General features: G+C 42.2%; 1 protein-coding gene across 1 annotated transcript in view; it reads right to left on the reverse strand.

The window, feature by feature from the left end:
- Positions 1–2636: 2636 nt before the first annotated feature.
- Positions 2637–17843, reverse strand: part of LOC128718128 (nephrin) — a 142977-nt gene continuing 127770 nt past the window's right edge. Inside the window, exons 11-18 of the mRNA XM_053811801.1 lie at positions 15425–15506; positions 14884–15043; positions 11115–11251; positions 10775–11050; positions 10303–10637; positions 10059–10217; positions 5807–6070; positions 2637–2786 (exon numbers count right to left, since the gene is read on the reverse strand). Of these exons, the coding sequence (XP_053667776.1) occupies positions 2637–2786; positions 5807–6070; positions 10059–10217; positions 10303–10637; positions 10775–11050; positions 11115–11251; positions 14884–15043; positions 15425–15506 (1563 nt within the window). The remainder of the gene's footprint in view (positions 2787–5806; positions 6071–10058; positions 10218–10302; positions 10638–10774; positions 11051–11114; positions 11252–14883; positions 15044–15424; positions 15507–17843) is intronic.

The raw sequence follows: 17843 nt of genomic DNA on the forward strand, positions 1-17843 counted from the left end.
GCTTGGGCTTGGCTTGGCTTTGGCTATTCTTGAAGCATCACAAACTGAAGATAACATTACTTAATAAATCTGCTCACAGTTCCATCATGAATCATACCGTTACGATCTACCAAAAAGGTTAATTGACGGAACAATAATTATATGGGACGTAATGAACCTATTCCAATCGAAAACATTTGCATAGTGATGACTCTTTGACATCTTACGACAACCAGCATCCGTGCGATACCATTGCCATGCTAAACAGTAGAAAATATTAACATCACTAGCGCATTGTAGCTTGCCTAAAGCTGCGTGAATAGTGCTCACGCAATGGATTTTCGATTGTGATATTATTCCCAACTGTTCTTACCATAGCTTTAAATTCGGACGTTTGTAAATAACGAAACAAATAAAGCACACACCTACAACGAAGTAAGTTAAATAATCCCTGCTTTTTTCATTTATTTCAAAACGTTTCATCCCCCTCGATGCAAGAGGAGCACTGTGGACTTGGCTGTACGCTCGCTGCCGTTCAGGGCGCTCCCTCGCAACGCTTATCTGTTAGTAACAATTAGCTTCTTGAATCTGTTCCCCAGCTTCACACATCCGTTTACGTACACATGCACTCACAATCCTTCTGCAGATGGCTACAGCAGCCACCGAGCGGCCATCCGAACTGTGGCCCACTTACCACTTAATAGAAACGTTACGGTCAGCGGTAGGGGGCTTCTATTGGTATGTTTGCTAGTTTACGAATGAATCAAATCTAATGTACAAACAAAACAAAACGTTGTGTAGCCCACCTGGCGGGACTGCTTACTATACACTGTCAACCACTCTCGATCGAACCACGAACAATCCAATTCATGCTAAACTACAATCATTTCTAGTCAAAACGTTCATTAGTTTGTTCATACACACGGGCGGAACCTTTTTCTTTTTCTCGCACATGACCTGGGAGAAATCATACGTGCTGAAATTAGCTAAAATCGTAACCATTTTCGTTTCTTCTGCTTTTCTTCCAATCGTTTCCCATGCTGCCACCACAGTAATTCTCATTTACCTAATGCCTTTCGTTATTTTGTCTATCCTTGTGCCTATTTGTTTATTGTTATATTTGATTTTGTTTTAATCTTGACTTCACTTCATCTGTATAAGGGATAATGGGGGATCGGTAACACGGCACTGCAAATCTCTGTAATTACAATATCTTACACCAATGACACCACTGACGTACGATTGTACCAGTGGGTCTGTTTATGTGTTTTTTTGTTGGATGCTTTTGTGTCAACATTTTCTTTTCCTATTTTACTAAAAAAGAGCTTACTGCAACAGAATCGTGTTACCATGTGTTGCCGCACGCCATTGACATCCAAACTCTGGTTTGAAGGTTTAGCTAATTTGATTTCTCTTCTTTTTTTTTGCTGTATCGTTAACTACTTTTGCTCACTCTCACGCGTCTCGTTTTGCGCTCGCCCCATTCTTATCTTACACACGCTACCAAACGTTCGTTTTACGCTTTTCCCGCTGGCACGATCCAGTTCGTGTTTTTCTTTTGTTTATCCGCTTTAGGTAGTAGTATTAGTAGAAGATGATTTGTGTTTAGTTTGGCGTATAGTGTTAAGGTTACGGTTACGTTTAGCATTGTGTTTCCCATTTCGTTCGTTTGTTTTTAATTGGTTTTTAATATCGAATTAGCGAATAGTTTTACGGGATTTACGTGTTGGTTTAGTTTCGATGGTTATAGGACAAACATAAAGGTATAACAGTTGTATTAGTTACATTACACTGTACGTTAACACCGCCTACCAATCGCACACAGTTGTCGTGTTTGTATTTTGCCGCTGCTTCCATGTTAGATACGTTAATAATTCTATAATTTTTACAGCATAGAAAGAGTTTTGTTTTTTTTTTGTTAAAGATTAGTAAAAAATTCTGCACACCCGACGTTGCGTTACCTTAAACGTGTTTTATGTACAGGTTAGTTTTCCATTGTAGAACTAATACAGTTCGTTTGCGTTGTGACATAGAATGAAACATGCTCATTTTTTCCAGCGCTGCGTAGTCCGTTAAATTTTGGCCTGTAGTTGTTTTTTCAACATTACTGATTGTAAGTTAATGAATTGAATTTGAAGCTGTTAAAAGGATGTAGGAAAATGATCAAGTATATTGTAAAACATAATAAATTGTGCATTTTTTTTTTCGTAAAATTTTCCCTTCTCAAAGTAACATAAAAGCACCGGCTGACTTCTTGTGAAGAATCAGAATAACAAAGGCTGGGCAGTTTTGTACGCGAAACGTGCCGTGCAATCCACACAGCGTTCTCGTGCACAGTCAGTAGTAAGCTGGACATCATTCAACCACTCTAGAGGGCAGTCGTTTGGTGGAGCTGTTTCACTTCCTATCAGAAGCGGGTCGCATGGTTCAGCAAACGACCCTCGCCGATCGTCGGCAGTCCACCGGTGGAGAGATCCTGCGAGGCGATGCTACCACCCCCGTTGGACGCCCCAACCGATGGATTGTGCGGTAGCTCAGGAACCGTTTGAAGTAAGCTCGGCTGTGGGAATGGGAGTGTCGTTTTGGTCGTTTAGTTTGTCAGTTATCGAGGAGAGTGCAATGGGAAAAGAATTCACTTAAGCGCTGGTAGGGGAGGTTTAGTTTAAAAGAGACTTAACAGTGGATTGTTGTTCTGAAAGAGCATTTTCCAGCGAAGCTTTGAACGAGCTAACCCCTTTGGTGGGTTTTGGCGGTGGAATGGGTGGTGGTGGGGGTGGTGAAGGAGGCAGTGGAGGGATGTGAAAGAACTGAGAAGAAAAAGAACATAAGCAAAATAATATAAGTAGAAAATGAAATCACAGAAATAATTTAAAAAAACGCAATAAAACACTTTTTTTTTACATTTACATTTGAAAGAAACGAATTATCAGGAATAACAGCGAGTTGCTAAATTAACATTTTCAAAACAAAATTTTTTACAGATTAATGCCTATTGTTTCATAATAAACTATTGCAAATGGTCGTTTGAAACCCCCCCCCCCCCCTCCCCTCCTCCCTCGACCTTATTGTTTTTTTATAAGAAAAAAAATACATCCTCACAAAAATGTCCTTAAAAGATGACACGCTGACATAGATAATGGGATTTTCTTTCTTCGATGCCATGTGCTTTATTTATGAGTTTCCCGTACCCCCATTTTCCCAGCAGGCTCGCTGACAAGTGGCAACGTAATGAGATCAAAATGTCCCGCTCGTTCCCAATTACAGCAGCACTCAAAAGCTTCTTAACTAAAGCAACGTAAAAGCAACTAATAGCCTCGCTGGTCTGCAGTAAATGATGTGCTTTCTTTTACATACCACCCAGACAGAAGCGAAAGTCGGTAAGTAAGTAAGACGAATTTGTACGACAGAGCGTGACACAGGAGAATAAAACAAAAAACGCTTCAATTAAGAACCGAAAAAAGTCTTCGACCGTTTGTGAACAAGAACAAAGCTGTCGGTGGTGAGTGCTGTGGCAAATTCTGCTCCTTCTCATCCTTCTCACCAGCTATAGTTTCCGTGGGCACCAGCAAAGACGGTACAAGCTCGACCGGTGTCGCCAGCACGGGCCGATCGATCGGAGACGTATCGAGGACGTAGTATCCACTAGGGAAATCCCATTAGCCCGAGGGCTCTTCCATCATCGAAAGACAGCTTTTTATTTAAGCTAACAAACGGATTCACATGCGCGCATACACCACACCAGCACATAAATCATTCGGCAGCCATTCCTCAATCGATCCCTTCGGGTGGCTGATTGTCAATTTACTTTCTGCTTTTTCTGTGGTAACACTTAAATGTGGCCTTGTTTGGGTGGTGGTTAGCAGAATGTAGAGTGTGTGTGAGTGTGCGTTGTTTTTTTGTCCCTTTACCACTCCAATCCCAATCGACGCCGGAGATATCCATTTGCGATAATAGTGTGGGTTTGGGCGAACATTCTTCACCGTAACCGGTTGGCACCAAGGCGAAACTTACGCTCCTCGGTCCGACCCACTACGACCGGCCCGATACTGTTGGCATACTTTGAATTGTTCCGGTCGGATTATCCCCTCTCTCTCTCTTTCACTCTGCTTCACGCCCAACGTTCCGTGCGTGGCTGTGCTCAGGTCGAAGGTGAAATGGAAAGCCAAAGTCCGTAGATCAATCAATTTAAAGCAACAGTCGACTCTGTTAACACTGTCGGTACGGAACATTCCTCTCGAACCCCCCCCCCCCCCCGGTTGAGATCAATCGGTTCACGTTGCCAAAAACAACTGGGACCGTGCGGTACGAGCATGGGTTGGGAAAAGGACACCGTTCATTATCGGTACAATGAGCTCATTTTTATCGGTTCCGTGTCCCGATCGGTATGTGTGGGTGAGAAATCGACCATGGTTCGATGCCAGCCTTCCCCGGTACCGTTGCGTGACCGGTTCCATTACACCGAATGGAAACAGCAGCAGAAACCCGCTGATCACTGATTATCTGGTCTGTCCGGAACGACTTTTGGATTTGGATTGAATTGTGCGAATTTACAGAAATCATCCATTATTCGAATTCTACCATTCAGCAGCCGGATTCAGATTTTAATCTGTGCGCCATTGCTGGGACGAGCGGTAGGGAAAGTGGAATCTGTTTCGTTACTTTAGCACGAAAGAAATGAAAGCATTCCGGTCCAGCGCAGGAATCTGTTCGTTGCTGGGCAAGATTAGTTGCGGTCAAATTTATCTCGCCCCTAATGGCGTTCGGTTCGTTCGATTGGTTACTTTCGTACCATGATTTGCTAAATTCGTTAGCGAGCAAAAGATGACTTGGTCAACTTTTAAGATTAAAAGATTGCCTTCAAATTGAAGTTATCATCGAACAAAACGAGGTAAGTGAAATGATGTATTTTACAAGCATTTGTAAAGAAAAGCGGTTATAAATCATGCACAATCTGACTTATCACTGCTGGTAGCACTGAGCTTTGTGCGAATGGTTGTTTGCGGAAAGCGAGGTTTTTCGAGAAACCGCTTTTATTATTTATGATTTTCAGCTGGCCGATTTGGCCGTTTTTTCTCGCTTTGAACAGAAAGATGTAATTAGTTTTATTTTGTATTGGCAAAGCGGTAGCGAAAAGAAAATTACTGATGCCAAATTAAATACAAAATAAGATCGTCCTTTCTTGTTTTAAACTTGAGGAAACAATGACCTATATCATAACAAATAAATACATTTTTTGTATCTTAATTAACTCTTTTCTGTTACTCATTATCATCATTCAATTATTCTAAATGTTTCCAATCTTTCAATAAATGTAAAATTGATCTATGTGTTTTTTAATCTACTTTCACGAATATTTTATTATTACTGTTAATATTATTATTATTTTATAATTATTTAAACTAAGATTAGCGGCATGTACAGTAGAATTGGATCAATGGTGAACATTCAAGATCAAATAAATAAGAAAAAAGAATAAATTACTTCTGTAAATAATTTTTGATGTTGAGATTTGAATTTAAGCAATGTTTTTCAGTAAATAATAATGTACTTTATCTGGATCGTAGTTCAAATATACTAATTTAGTTGAGCCAAACAGGTTTAATAGAAAATGCATAAATTAAACTAAACCAAAATTAGTAGAAGGGTTTGAAACTATTTAATTTATTCATGGGGTATTTTTTTGCTAGGAAAACGTTAATGTTTCTGGAAGCAAAGATATCAATTTCCACTTTAAATCGTCCAACCTGCACCATAGCGTGTTTCCTCCATTTGGATTTCAATTCCCACCCGGGCGGATATGTTATGGGGACAAAGAAAATCAACTTACCGGCTCGTTAGAGCAGTGCTGTTGGTTGCCAACCGGAAGTGTGCCCCCGAAGAGGGGCGGCGGTGGATAGCGCTCGGTCAGCGACGATTGGCCGGAATCGGGTGCCCTTTGAAGTGGTGACTGTACCGACACCGAGTGCTGCTGTAGCAGGTGGGCACCGCTGACCGGAAGCCCGGTAGCATGGGAAATCGGTATCGATTGACGAGGTGCATTCGTGTAGACTAGGTTGCCCGTGTGTACGGCGGGATGATGTGCCAAATCGATCTGGGGGCAATAAATTTAGAATGGAAGAAGAGTTGAATTGTGGGAAAAATTGCTGCAAAATAACAGGCGACAAGAGAAATGGTTCTGTTCTAGAATATAAATTAGTTTTATTTGTAGCGAAAATGATTTTAAACTAACCGAGAAAGCTTTCACAAGTAGCAATTTTGTTCGTTTATTTGCCTTAAAATTGTATAGTCGTTTTCAGGGTTCAAAGCAGTGAAAAACAACACAACCATAAATATTGTATCGTTGCATTCGGCAAGCGTAATGCATAATCTCCGCCCGCTATTTCCGCTGCACCGAGAGGGTTGCATAATTCGCATTTGAAACCCACGGTAATTCCTTTTTCGCAGCGCGCAAATACATTTTCAAAAGATTAACTACGTCCGCAGTTTTTTTTTGTGGACGAAATGGTACTGGGGAGAGTGGCGCAAATTGGTGCAACGGTGCCGTGTGCACTAATCCATGGTTTGCTTCCCGAATAACCCAAATTCCACTTCCATAAAATGTGTGAATGAATCAACGCACCAATGCCATGACACCCAGTGCCCAAACCACCTGTACTGGAATATTTGGCAGAAGGATTAGATTTATCGCTCGTTCAGTTGTAAATGATTTGCAAATGAATATTTACACCCCCGTGATGGTGCACAGGGCGGCACAGGTTTGGAAAGGTGCAGCAAGAACAAAGAACTATTTAATGTAGTTCGCATTTGGTTATATGGTTTTAGCTGGGAGCAAGTATTGGGCAGTCGGGTACCAATTGGAGGGATTTATGAACATAATATGTTTTGACTGGTAGGTAGCAAATTATGTGCGAGCTAATGGATCATAAATGCGTAATTAAAAGGTTTTCGTATGACAAAGTTGGCTGAGAGTTTTTTTTGCAATCGGAAACGGTTTTCCAGTGATGTTGGTAAGTTAAGCGTTCGGGCGATGTTGATAATAAGTTGACGACACGAAAAATTTGCAAATAAATCCAGCCGTTTTCTTATCAGAACTATCATTTGTACATGATGCGAGTTTACAAAGTAAGATTATTAGTAATACAATGGTTGTAATTTAATAAATCAGAAATGATTATTCAATAATGATAAAAGACAAGTGTCATAACGAAATGGTCAAGAATCGGAAAAAACTTATATTATTAAGGTTTTTTACTACTAAATTTACCAATATATCTTAACAACGCTACCAAAGTCAAATGATAAGAAAAACTTTAACAGAATAACAAAGTATTTATGGTGAACCTTAAGTAATAAAGTGATTAAGGTGAACTTTATGTTTATGTAGGCATTTAACTATTTTAAGAAATCATGTGATCATGTGTAATAAAACGTTTCTGGCTCAAAATAAAAGAAAAAGATTATGTATTATCATTTAACAATTACAGTACTTCCGTTCTTATTGATCTCCATTCGTTGTGAGTATATTCCAATATCTACCAATATCGGCATGCAATTGATCAATACATTCTTTGAGCGATTCCTGTTTGTTCAACAAAGACTCAGCTATAATTCATGACCTAATGCAATAACTAAACTTTCAATAGGGCAAGTTCATGAGCTGCATGAACTAAATTAGTTATGCGACGCGCTAATTGCTAGAAAAAGCGTCAATGTTATTGAATAACAAAGTGAAGTAGATGCTTTATGTGACCGAGCTAAGGGAAGGACACTGCATGTACAATCAAATTTGCTTCCGGTAATCGATTCGATTAACGAATCAAAGGTCTTTCATGAACACATCATCTGCACATGGGCGTTTCGATCGCATGTGCATTGAACGATTGTTTCGTGAGTTTGCAGGGGTTTTTTTTTTTGGTTATTAATAAACCATCCCGTTTAACGCAGTACTGCTTGCTTGTTATCGCGCGTGCTGCCGAAACTTTGTCGGGAAAGGAGACGCAAACTTTCCCTCGGAAAACGATGCTGAAACGCACACCGTGCGCAAAGGGGTACCGGCACAGGATTGATGATGAAATTTTAAATATTTCATTAAAAACTTTTGGCGCTTACGTACCCACAGTTGGCCCGCTAGTTGACAGCATTCCCGAGTAGCGCAAACACGCAGTTTTCCGGCAACGGCCGGTACACAATCAACATTAACGTAGTCGGTGGCCGGAAGCAGCCGGAATGTCGAATGTCACCTGGTCACCTGGCCCCTGGTGGAAAATGCGACCTGCACAGAAAATGCTACCGAGGGTCAGCGTGAAGTCAAAGGTCTCCGGTGGACGCCGGTACGGTGCCTCGAAAGGGTGGGCGACGCCGTTGAAATGTTCCCAGGGAATGGTATAACAAAGTACCGAAACCGTGGTCGGCACTGTCGGGACAAAATAATAATGTGCTAGGTGCATTGAATTTATGCTGCTCTGGGCCAACATCCGGGTTCACCCGCTGGCACAACGGGCCGGAACGCACAAATACCACAAATCGCGAAACCGAAAACACCGAAGGTAAGGTATGCAAAGTATGAGAAACATTTTCGGTCACCGTCCCTCGGGAGGGCTGGTTGGGATTGCGTACGGTCATGCGGGCGGTCCACACTGATCGTCAAAGGTTCCCGTGGGAGGATGGTGCTATGGATCGCCCTTTCACGTGCCGACTAGGACAGGTGCGGCCTGCAAGCAGAAACACGTGTGCGGAGATGCAGGAAAGTGAAACAGGACGGCGATAGAAAGTCATGATTTGAATTTGCGAGCTATTCTTCCGGCCAACAGTTTGGCCAGCTTCACGCTTTTCGCTTCCCAGCGGGGATAACTTGCTGCCGGTTTTCTAAAGGGACAGTCCACCCGATGGATCGCTGGGAAGCGGCACGTTCAACGACTGCCACGGTACTGCTTCCGTGGGCACTGCCATTGTTTACTCGCTAATGAGAAATTTGTCCAATCAGATGTGAAATGATTCGATGGGCGATGGCAGAATGTGAGGCCAACGCCCAGGCTAAATATTAGTAGACGAAGTTATGCTAATGACCATGTCTTTGGGTGAGGCTAGATGGGAAAATAAATCATTGAATATGTATGTTATGAAAAGGGAAGACAACTTGGTCATTTGCGCTTAAGATGACAACACTGCCAAAAAACTATATACAATTAAGCCCGGTAGATAGGAAGTGCCTGGTTGCTTTCTTAATTAAGTTGATTTCAGATTAGTTACATATACCTCCACTCATAAGCTGTAGTAAAGCATAGTAACAGGTTTGTAAATGTGTATTAAAGGTGAGCTGAAATGGTTGCTTCGTCACTATCGCTGACAACTGGCCATACTGCGCCTAAAGTTCTGCCTCTCGATGGACTTTGGAATGTTATCCAGGCATTGCATGAACTTTTCGTCAAGTTCCTTGCTGTTGTTAAGATAAGAAACGACGAAGTATTGCAAATCACTTAGCAAAGGCTGTAATTTTACCTCGTTCAATGCCGTGTCAAAATAGTTCAAGGCGTTTTCCCTGCAGCATCACGCATGTTTGGTGATGGGGAACTGAACGTAGTAATACCGTTGTACTAAAATGTGAAAAGGGGGTCTTAACAGTATCAATCAAGGTGAGTATTGTATAGCAACATCAAGTAATATAATGATTCTGACGATTGTATGGACATGTTCTAACGAGATTTTGTTTCGTTAAGGGTGTTATCGGGCAGCCCGATAAGGATGTTATCGGGCTGCCCGATATAGAATTGTAAGGAATCATCTTCTTCCAACTATTTACCGATTTTAGATTTAAAAATACTTACATACCAATAAAGCTACCTTAATTCAAACCAAAACTGACTCGGCCACTGCAATCATCAAATCGATTACATTGTTCAGCTTCCATGTAACTTTACACAAAACTGTTTGCCAGCAGTTGCCCATTCCTAATTCCAAAGTCAATGCAAAGCGTTCTTTACCACAGCTCTTAACGCTTTACCGTGTCCATAACGAATGGCATGCGAATGACTCTATTCTACTGCCAAATTGGCTGGCCCTAGCCCGCTGGGTAGACTCACCTGGGCATAGATCGTTGGCTCGGACCGCTTGATGTCGGACTGCCGTGGACGGCCCAGGGTAGCACTGACGTACATCTGCGGTTGGCCAGGATTGAGCTTTGGCATACCACCACCCGGACCACCACCACTCACCGTCAGATCGGCGTAGGTCAAATCGTGCTGAAATGAGTGTACCGGTAACAATAAAAGGAGGAATAAATAATCTCCGTTGGCCAAAACCTACAAAGAAAAGGGGAAAACATACCTTGTGACCATCGTTTCCATAACCACCGATGATGGGCGTCGAAATGATGGTACCATGCATCGGGATGTAACTCTGCCCGTCGGACGATGCAACCGGGTAGACGGTCTGCTGCATGCAGTTTTGCTGTGGATGCGATTGCTGCTGTTGCTGTTGGGCGTCCCGTGCAAGGGCGTAGAATGCACGCGTATCGTACGTCGCAGCGGCCCCAGTCGGTGGCAACATGCCTCCACTCTGCTGTTCCGCCATGGCAGCCGTAGCGTAAAGCCGAGGATGGGCCGCATTGTTGAGCCACTCGAACGCTTTCTCGTCTTCTTCCAGCCGGTGCGTTAGTATCGCTGTGGAATTAGATAGACTGAAACTTATGGCGAAAAAAGTGGGAGTTTCCCCCCCTCGGCGAGAGTGCATGCGATAAACAGGTGGCTTGGAAGGTCCATCTTTTTAACATTTTTAAGCAACTCTCCTGCAAACGAACCTTGTGGAATGATGTCGGGGTTCTTCTCGATACTGTCGATGCTACCGTTGCACTGTTCCCGGGCCAGATCCGCATCCGGGATGGACTGGCTGATGCCGGAAGCATCGTTCGTCGACATGTTGCTCCCACAGTCACGATCCCGGCCCGCTGATCCCCGAAGACGCGTCACGCACACGATGATGGAGGCGATCGATATGAGGGCAGCCACCACACCGAGCAGCGTACCGATGAAGGGTTTGATCTGCAGCAGGGCTGGCGGGTACACGAGGGATAAATCTGCCGGAAAAAAGATGGTTCAGGGTGAATCGTGCTTTCCTGAAGGGAAAACGAGCACACTTACCCGTTTGTTTCTCGGGATTTTTCAACGTGAATGCCTGCAGGTAGGTGGGATCACTGGAACCTTTGGAGTTTTTGGCAGTGAGAATAATGTTATATCCCACACCGGGCTCGAGTCCTTTCAGGTCGAACGAAGGTGATCTTTAGTGAGCGCATGTGAATTGGAATGAAAATAGATTAAGAAAATTAATTTCGATTGATGAAAGTTTTGATCATGATTCAGAAGAATTAGGTAGAGTAAAGTAAATTAAATGTGTTAGGAAATTCGAGCAGAGCTGAACATGTGATTATCATTCAAAATTTTCATTACAGTATTCTAAGTAACTCCACCGTTGTTTGTATGTATGTTTGTATTCTGCTCTTAACCCATTATATCCCTGGTGTCTTCTCATTCATCTTAATGCAGAATGAGGGGGCAGGGGCACCATATTTATTTAACTGGTTTGAGAAGACTTGTTAGCAAAATTTTAGCCATTTAGGAAATTTTCTTCCAATGTTACCATTACTTTGCACGCAAAAAAACTCAACATCATCGACCAAAATTGACATAAAAAAGGGTCCTGATTGCACTAAAGATACGCTTAAATTATCAACTGGCATCTATTAGGACAAACTAAACTCATTAATTAAGAAATTGATTAATCACTCCCAACTCAGTAGGCATGGCCTACTGGTTAGAACATTAACGCATGGGATGCTCAAAACGTATTAATACTAGGCAAAAATATGTAGTTACATTGTTGGCCAAATTTTAATTGTAACTTTGCTCAAATAATTAAAGACGTTTCAACATTGGCTTTAGGAGGCAACTGCATTACTTTAATTAATTTCTGATATCAATGTCTCGTAGTTTCAACTCATGCTCTATTGCAGATTTTCATAACCCGTCTTGACTTCAATTTTTGAGCCGGAATCATATATTATAAGCTGTTACTGCATATTACCACAACATTATTTTTATAATGACCTGCCATATTGAAAAAAAAAAAAATTATCTGTGTTGATGTAAATATTGGCTTTATTAAAAATATTGCGCTACTAGAAAAAAAAAAATTGACTTTCTGTTTATAAATTCAATCAACAAATAAATTCCTCCACGTTGCACCGTTTTTCGATGGATCATTCCTTTGTTTCAATTACAGCTACACTTGGAAAATGAAAACACACCAAGAGTTCTTCATGTTCTATTCATCACAAAGTTAGGTACCCTTCATCGCCTCAACACCTCGGCAGCAGTAGCACAAAAACCACCCACTGTGGATGCAAAATTCACTTAATGAAATGCACGGTTCAGCTGCAGTGTGCCGATAATTACCGCCAGTCGATGCGAACCGGCAGGACCGAACCATTGCCGCTGCCATTGTTCCGGGTAATTGCACCGGAAACCGATTTCATGGGCCGTGTCAATTTCCACCACGCGAGGTAACGGTTGTGGAAAGTGAGCGTTTAAAGAAATGAACCGGCGAAACGGAGGCGAACAGAAGTGTCCCACTCAACATGCGCTGACATTTTACGGTGGAAGGTGAAGATTCGACGTGCAGCTAGGACAGCTTTATCGTATCGACCGGTGGGCAATTTATCTGTCAATCGGGGTGAGATATATATTTTTTCCCCATCGGCCTCTGCACCATCACGCTTTGTCTACTTTTTATTGACATCCGCTTTCCACGAAGCCCACGGGACACTTCTCTTCGCATTGCGACCCGCTTCTCACGACCCTAATTAGTTCGAGTGAGTGAAAATGCGTGCATCCATTAGCGTCTGCAACGGACGCGATGGACGCGCAAAAACGGACCGGAAATGGCCAAGTTCTATGTTAATTAGCTGCCCTGCATTTTCTTAGCACGGTTAACGGATCCGTTTCCCCGCCAGGTCGTAGGGCGTAGAGGTGGCTGTGTAAGAATTATTTACATCTTTTTCGTTTCTAAGCTTATTTACGCTCACGCGTCCATCCGCCAGTAGACGGCCAAAATGGAAGATGGAAAAGTTAAGCAACACGATCGTGGTACCGGAAGTTCCGGTCGGTTTTTCCTTGCTTCTGCAATTTCGGCACCCAAGAAGATGGTTTTGGTGAAACATTTTCACTTCACATTTTCATCATCGTAGCAAATGTTGAACTTTTTAATTAACTCCTTTCCGAAGCGCTCGAGCCCTGGAGGTTAAGTTTTAACATTCCTCCGAATTGGAAGCGAAAAATTCACGCCCCAATTGCGCGGGTGGAAGCCTAGCGTTGGCTTTTCTGTGACTTCGGACGGGACGTTCGAGGAAATCAGAAATATTTCGCACTTCCCGGATGGAAAACGATTAAACAGTAAGCATTCAGTTTGGTCGAGCGTTGCCAAATGGGTGAATTTGCGGGTGTGAAGAAGTAAGCTAAGCTTACTGCACTTTAAGAAATTTGTTTGAGAATGGTTTGCGAGCCAAGAGCAGTCCACATTTGAAGTTTGATTGTACTGTAGTAGTATACCTGGTACCGGATGCAAAGATGAAAGGAAATGCTGCAACATATTTCAATGCATTTCATCTGCACAGAAACGCAGCAGCTCTGAGAGTAAGCATGAAATGGAGGATTTCGTTAGAATTGATTTTTGTCCAATTCAGCTAAAATTTTGTTGACTATAAAGTGTTATAATTAGCTGGAAATCGATCCAAGGTGGATAAATTTAAGCCGTCCGAACTAGTTTTAGCTAGCGGGGTTATTAGTGATTATAAAGTTAATGTTTGTTATGAATTCTAAGATGGTTACAACATCTCAGTAAAGTTTAAAATATTACATAATGATCAATTAGATCAACAGAGCATTGCAGAAACCAATGCTCATTAGGAACACAAGATGGTCATATTGTATTACTTTAGTATCAGTCAATCAATGTTCACGTTTCGGAATGATCTTCTAATCTTGCGTTTGAATTTTATTGTGCATTAGCTGAGGATATCAACGTAGTTTCTAAGAGGCAGAAATACCAAATAAATATGTAAAAACTTATCGACTTATGTTTTATTTTCCACAAATAGTCCCAAGAAGGAACCCAGCTGGAACTTAAGCAGCTTGCATACTTATCACGAAAGCTGTCTATTGCTTTATAGCCGTCGTAAAGAATCAACCTAAATCATTAATAAACAGTACACAATCTTCCTAACAGGCTGCAAAGCTCCGGCACCGGCCATTGCATTGCAACGCTCCGTACGTACCATTTGGCGCAAAGTAACGCTAATCTCGAATCGATGCTAATAAATTTTAATTGCCTCATTGTAGCCGGCAAACCTTCCAAGAGCGTCAGGATTTCTGGATTGTGTTTCGCTGATTTTCCACATTTCCCGCGTGCCACTTTTCCTGGCACTGGCATCAATTAATTTTAATTGGTTCACTCCACAACCCTACAAATCACAAATAGCGTGCCCGTCCCCATCGCCCGGTTTGCCAGGAATGGGCACCAAACCGTGTCTCCGCCATTCGCTCAAATACCATCGAAAATATCGAACAATGCGAAAGCAGCGGTGCAGCTGTGGTTAGGCATCTTTCATCATTTGAAGGGGCTAATGATGACCCGGTTTCGGTTGCCGCCGCCCTGGCTTCTTGGCAAATTGAATGCAAAACTGCCGCAAAGTGTGCCATTTAAATGGCGATGAGCTGGCAGCCAAGCAGCCAGTTAGGCTGGCCCAGGTCGGACGGTATGTTTTGATATCGGCTGGAACGTGCCCTTATTGTTACTTTAAGTACTCGGTAAACCTCCAGCACCAGTTTTCCCACCCAGCCTCGTCGCAATACTCACGTTGATTTAATCGAAGTTATTTGCTGCCGGCTTCCGATCACGTACAGCTCGATCTGGAAGACCTGCGGCAGCCCACCGTCATAGCCTTCCAGGCATTCAATCTGCAGCATGTCAAACGTCTGGTTCAGTATCGTACAGTTCGACAGTGGATCCGGCTTTCCTATGGGGCGTGAGAAGTGGTAAGCAAATTGAAATTAATAATGGTGTTCGCGCGCTGGAATGCGATCGAGAGAAGGAACCAAAGCGAACCAAAATAAAAAGGGGCAAATTGCTACAAATTGGCAACGGGTTAGCAGAGCTGTATGGAGAGCCCCTTAGTGCCAACAATCATTTACTGTGCTTTGCAGTGGATGGCAACGCCATATTTCTTCATCTGAAGTGTTATATTGCAATTCAATAAAAATTTAAATGCACAAAAACTAATGAAACAAAATATTTTATGCAGTCATACAACAAATAGACTGAAAATTAACAACAAAAAAATCCAATTTCATATCGAATAAATAAAAATCGGCCATCAACCGCGCACACTCAAACTTACCTGCCGGTATGAGATTGAACAAACAAGGCTCCGTTTGGGCGCCAATTTCGTTCCGGCCCCAGCACAGCAACGTTCCGTAGTCCTGCGAATATGGAAATGAAGGGGGAAAAAATATGTTCCAGTTAAAACGCACGGACGAGTCACTGACGAATCCATTCAAATCCTAGTGCCCGCATCGATTTTGTGCAGAATTTCTATCTCGAAATGGAAATGAGTGTAGAAAACACAAGATAAAAAAAACCAGACCACCCTCCCCATAGCCTTATCTTTGGTAGGATCAAAAGTTTTTGCTCCCTTCACCTTATGCTTTATGCTGCTGCTGCTGCTACCATGGTTCTTCGAAACAGCAGCATCAACCCGAAATCGAATATCGAGCCCTCTCCGTGCGCTTGGGTAAAAATGATGAACGAAATAATGGGCAGCACGGTGAAAATTGGAACCATCCCGTGGATGCCGGTTTCCCTTTCGGAACCGAAGCGCACGGAGCGGCATGGAAATTGGAGATCAACGAAAGATGATGAAAAATGAAGGGCTTTGACGTGATTGACAGAAGGCAGTGTGGCTAGCTGTGACGAGGTAGGCGAAGGGATCGGGTGCGGTATCGATCGGAAGTATATGTTAGCTGTCCCGATGGGACGGCGGTGACGAAAATAGGACAAAGCATCATTTGCAGTTTGCTTGGAGCTGATGAAGACGTATGACCGAAATTGTCATTCGGCGGGCTGATAAATTATCTTCCGGCGTTCTGTTTCACAGGGTACCCCGGGTAGGCGGAGACACCATGAACGGATTGGGCGTATGGGAAAGGGGTGGAGTATCTGGCCACAGGCGGAATTTGTTTTATTGACTGTTGTGATTGAAAGTTTGGGTTTAGCGTTGTGATGAAAAATGGTTTCGATAGCTGCACTGATATTTGATTGAAATCATCCCAGCTCCGGCTTTGGCACGCTGCTGAGTACGGTTAGTTCGATGGGATTAAACAGTGTTGCGTAAGTTTTCCATAAAGCGGTATGAACATAAATTTGATTGATGTTCATTTTAGAAAAAAAAATCGCTCAACATAAGGCTTTATCAATTTGCTGAAATTACATCCGAATGGTAAATGAAGCCAACAATGCTTGTAGCTTAAATAAATTAACTTAAAATAGTCAAGTATTACACCACTAGATTGATAAAGATGAACAGTGCCTGAAGAAATGTTCGACGTACATATCCGTGTTTCGTGAATTTTAACGTCGATGTCCTTTTGTTTAAAATGTTCGCTGCGGAATTCGTACAAAATCTGGCCTGTCTAGGTTCTTTCTAATCCACGAACAAGGCGTGTTCTCCTCGTAAACTTCTTTTCTTCTTTCTTTTCGGCCAAAAGCTAAAGCTATGCATAAAAACGACTTTCAAACTCCTATAGACCTTTGAGACCTGAATTCCATAAAAAACTGATAGACAACTAAAATCGAAAGGAGCTTTGCTTCCCAATTTGTAGAATAATAAATCAGGTGCCGCTACAATTAAAGCATTCACGCCTCGTATCAAATCACGTCAAATTGTCATTGGGTTTGTTGTAAGAGTGCCGTTCGTTGAAAAAGTGCTGTCCATCAAGACCTGTCGGTCATTCACGTTGCGATCCGAACTCCTCGTTCGCCACTGATTGTAGTGCCTCCTAACGCCATCTATCGTCAGATCGTAACGATCCTCTGCCGGTCAGCAGTTAAATCGAATTGACCGTTGATGTATCAACAGTAGTTATACGTTGAACTCCCTATCGTACAGATGATTCTTCCACATGATTGTCTTGGTTTACGTTTAGAGTTAATTAATTGAAACGTCTCTTGGAGTTTCGTACAAATTTTACTTTCAAAATAATACTGAATGAAGCAAATTAATGATTCAACCACAATAACAATGTCTGCAGAAAATTTTTAACTTTATCACTCAACAAAGCAGCGATACTTAGTAATCATTATTCATAACACATAAAGTGCGAAATTAAAACTACATTTAGAGATCCATAAACAGTCAGCTTCTCTAACAACACGGTGCGAATTTTGTCTTCTCCCCGGATCAAACGCAACTCATCAACCAGCGAAATAGAAACAAAAGTTAATGAATAAATTATGATCATTCAGCGAACAATCCGTAAGGTTCCGATCCGTCCGTGGGTGTCATGTTGATGCGTCCTTCACTGTCCTCAAAGTATGCGAAAAAGGGAGGGCACGCTATTTTCTTGGTTTAAAATTTATCAAATATCTGTATTTTCTGTCCAACAAGCAAACAAAAAAAAAGCAACGTTCTCTACAACTCTCTGCAAAACCTTGAGAAAAATGATAATGATAAAAGGGAGAGTGAAAAAAAGAAGTTTTCACTTTGCGGTCCCTTACTTTTATCGTGGGTAGGATGAAGCACCAAAAAAAAAAAAGGTGGA

Source organism: Anopheles marshallii, chromosome 2 (assembly GCF_943734725.1).
Source record: "Anopheles marshallii chromosome 2, idAnoMarsDA_429_01, whole genome shotgun sequence".
Lineage (NCBI taxonomy): Eukaryota > Metazoa > Arthropoda > Insecta > Diptera > Culicidae > Anopheles > Anopheles marshallii.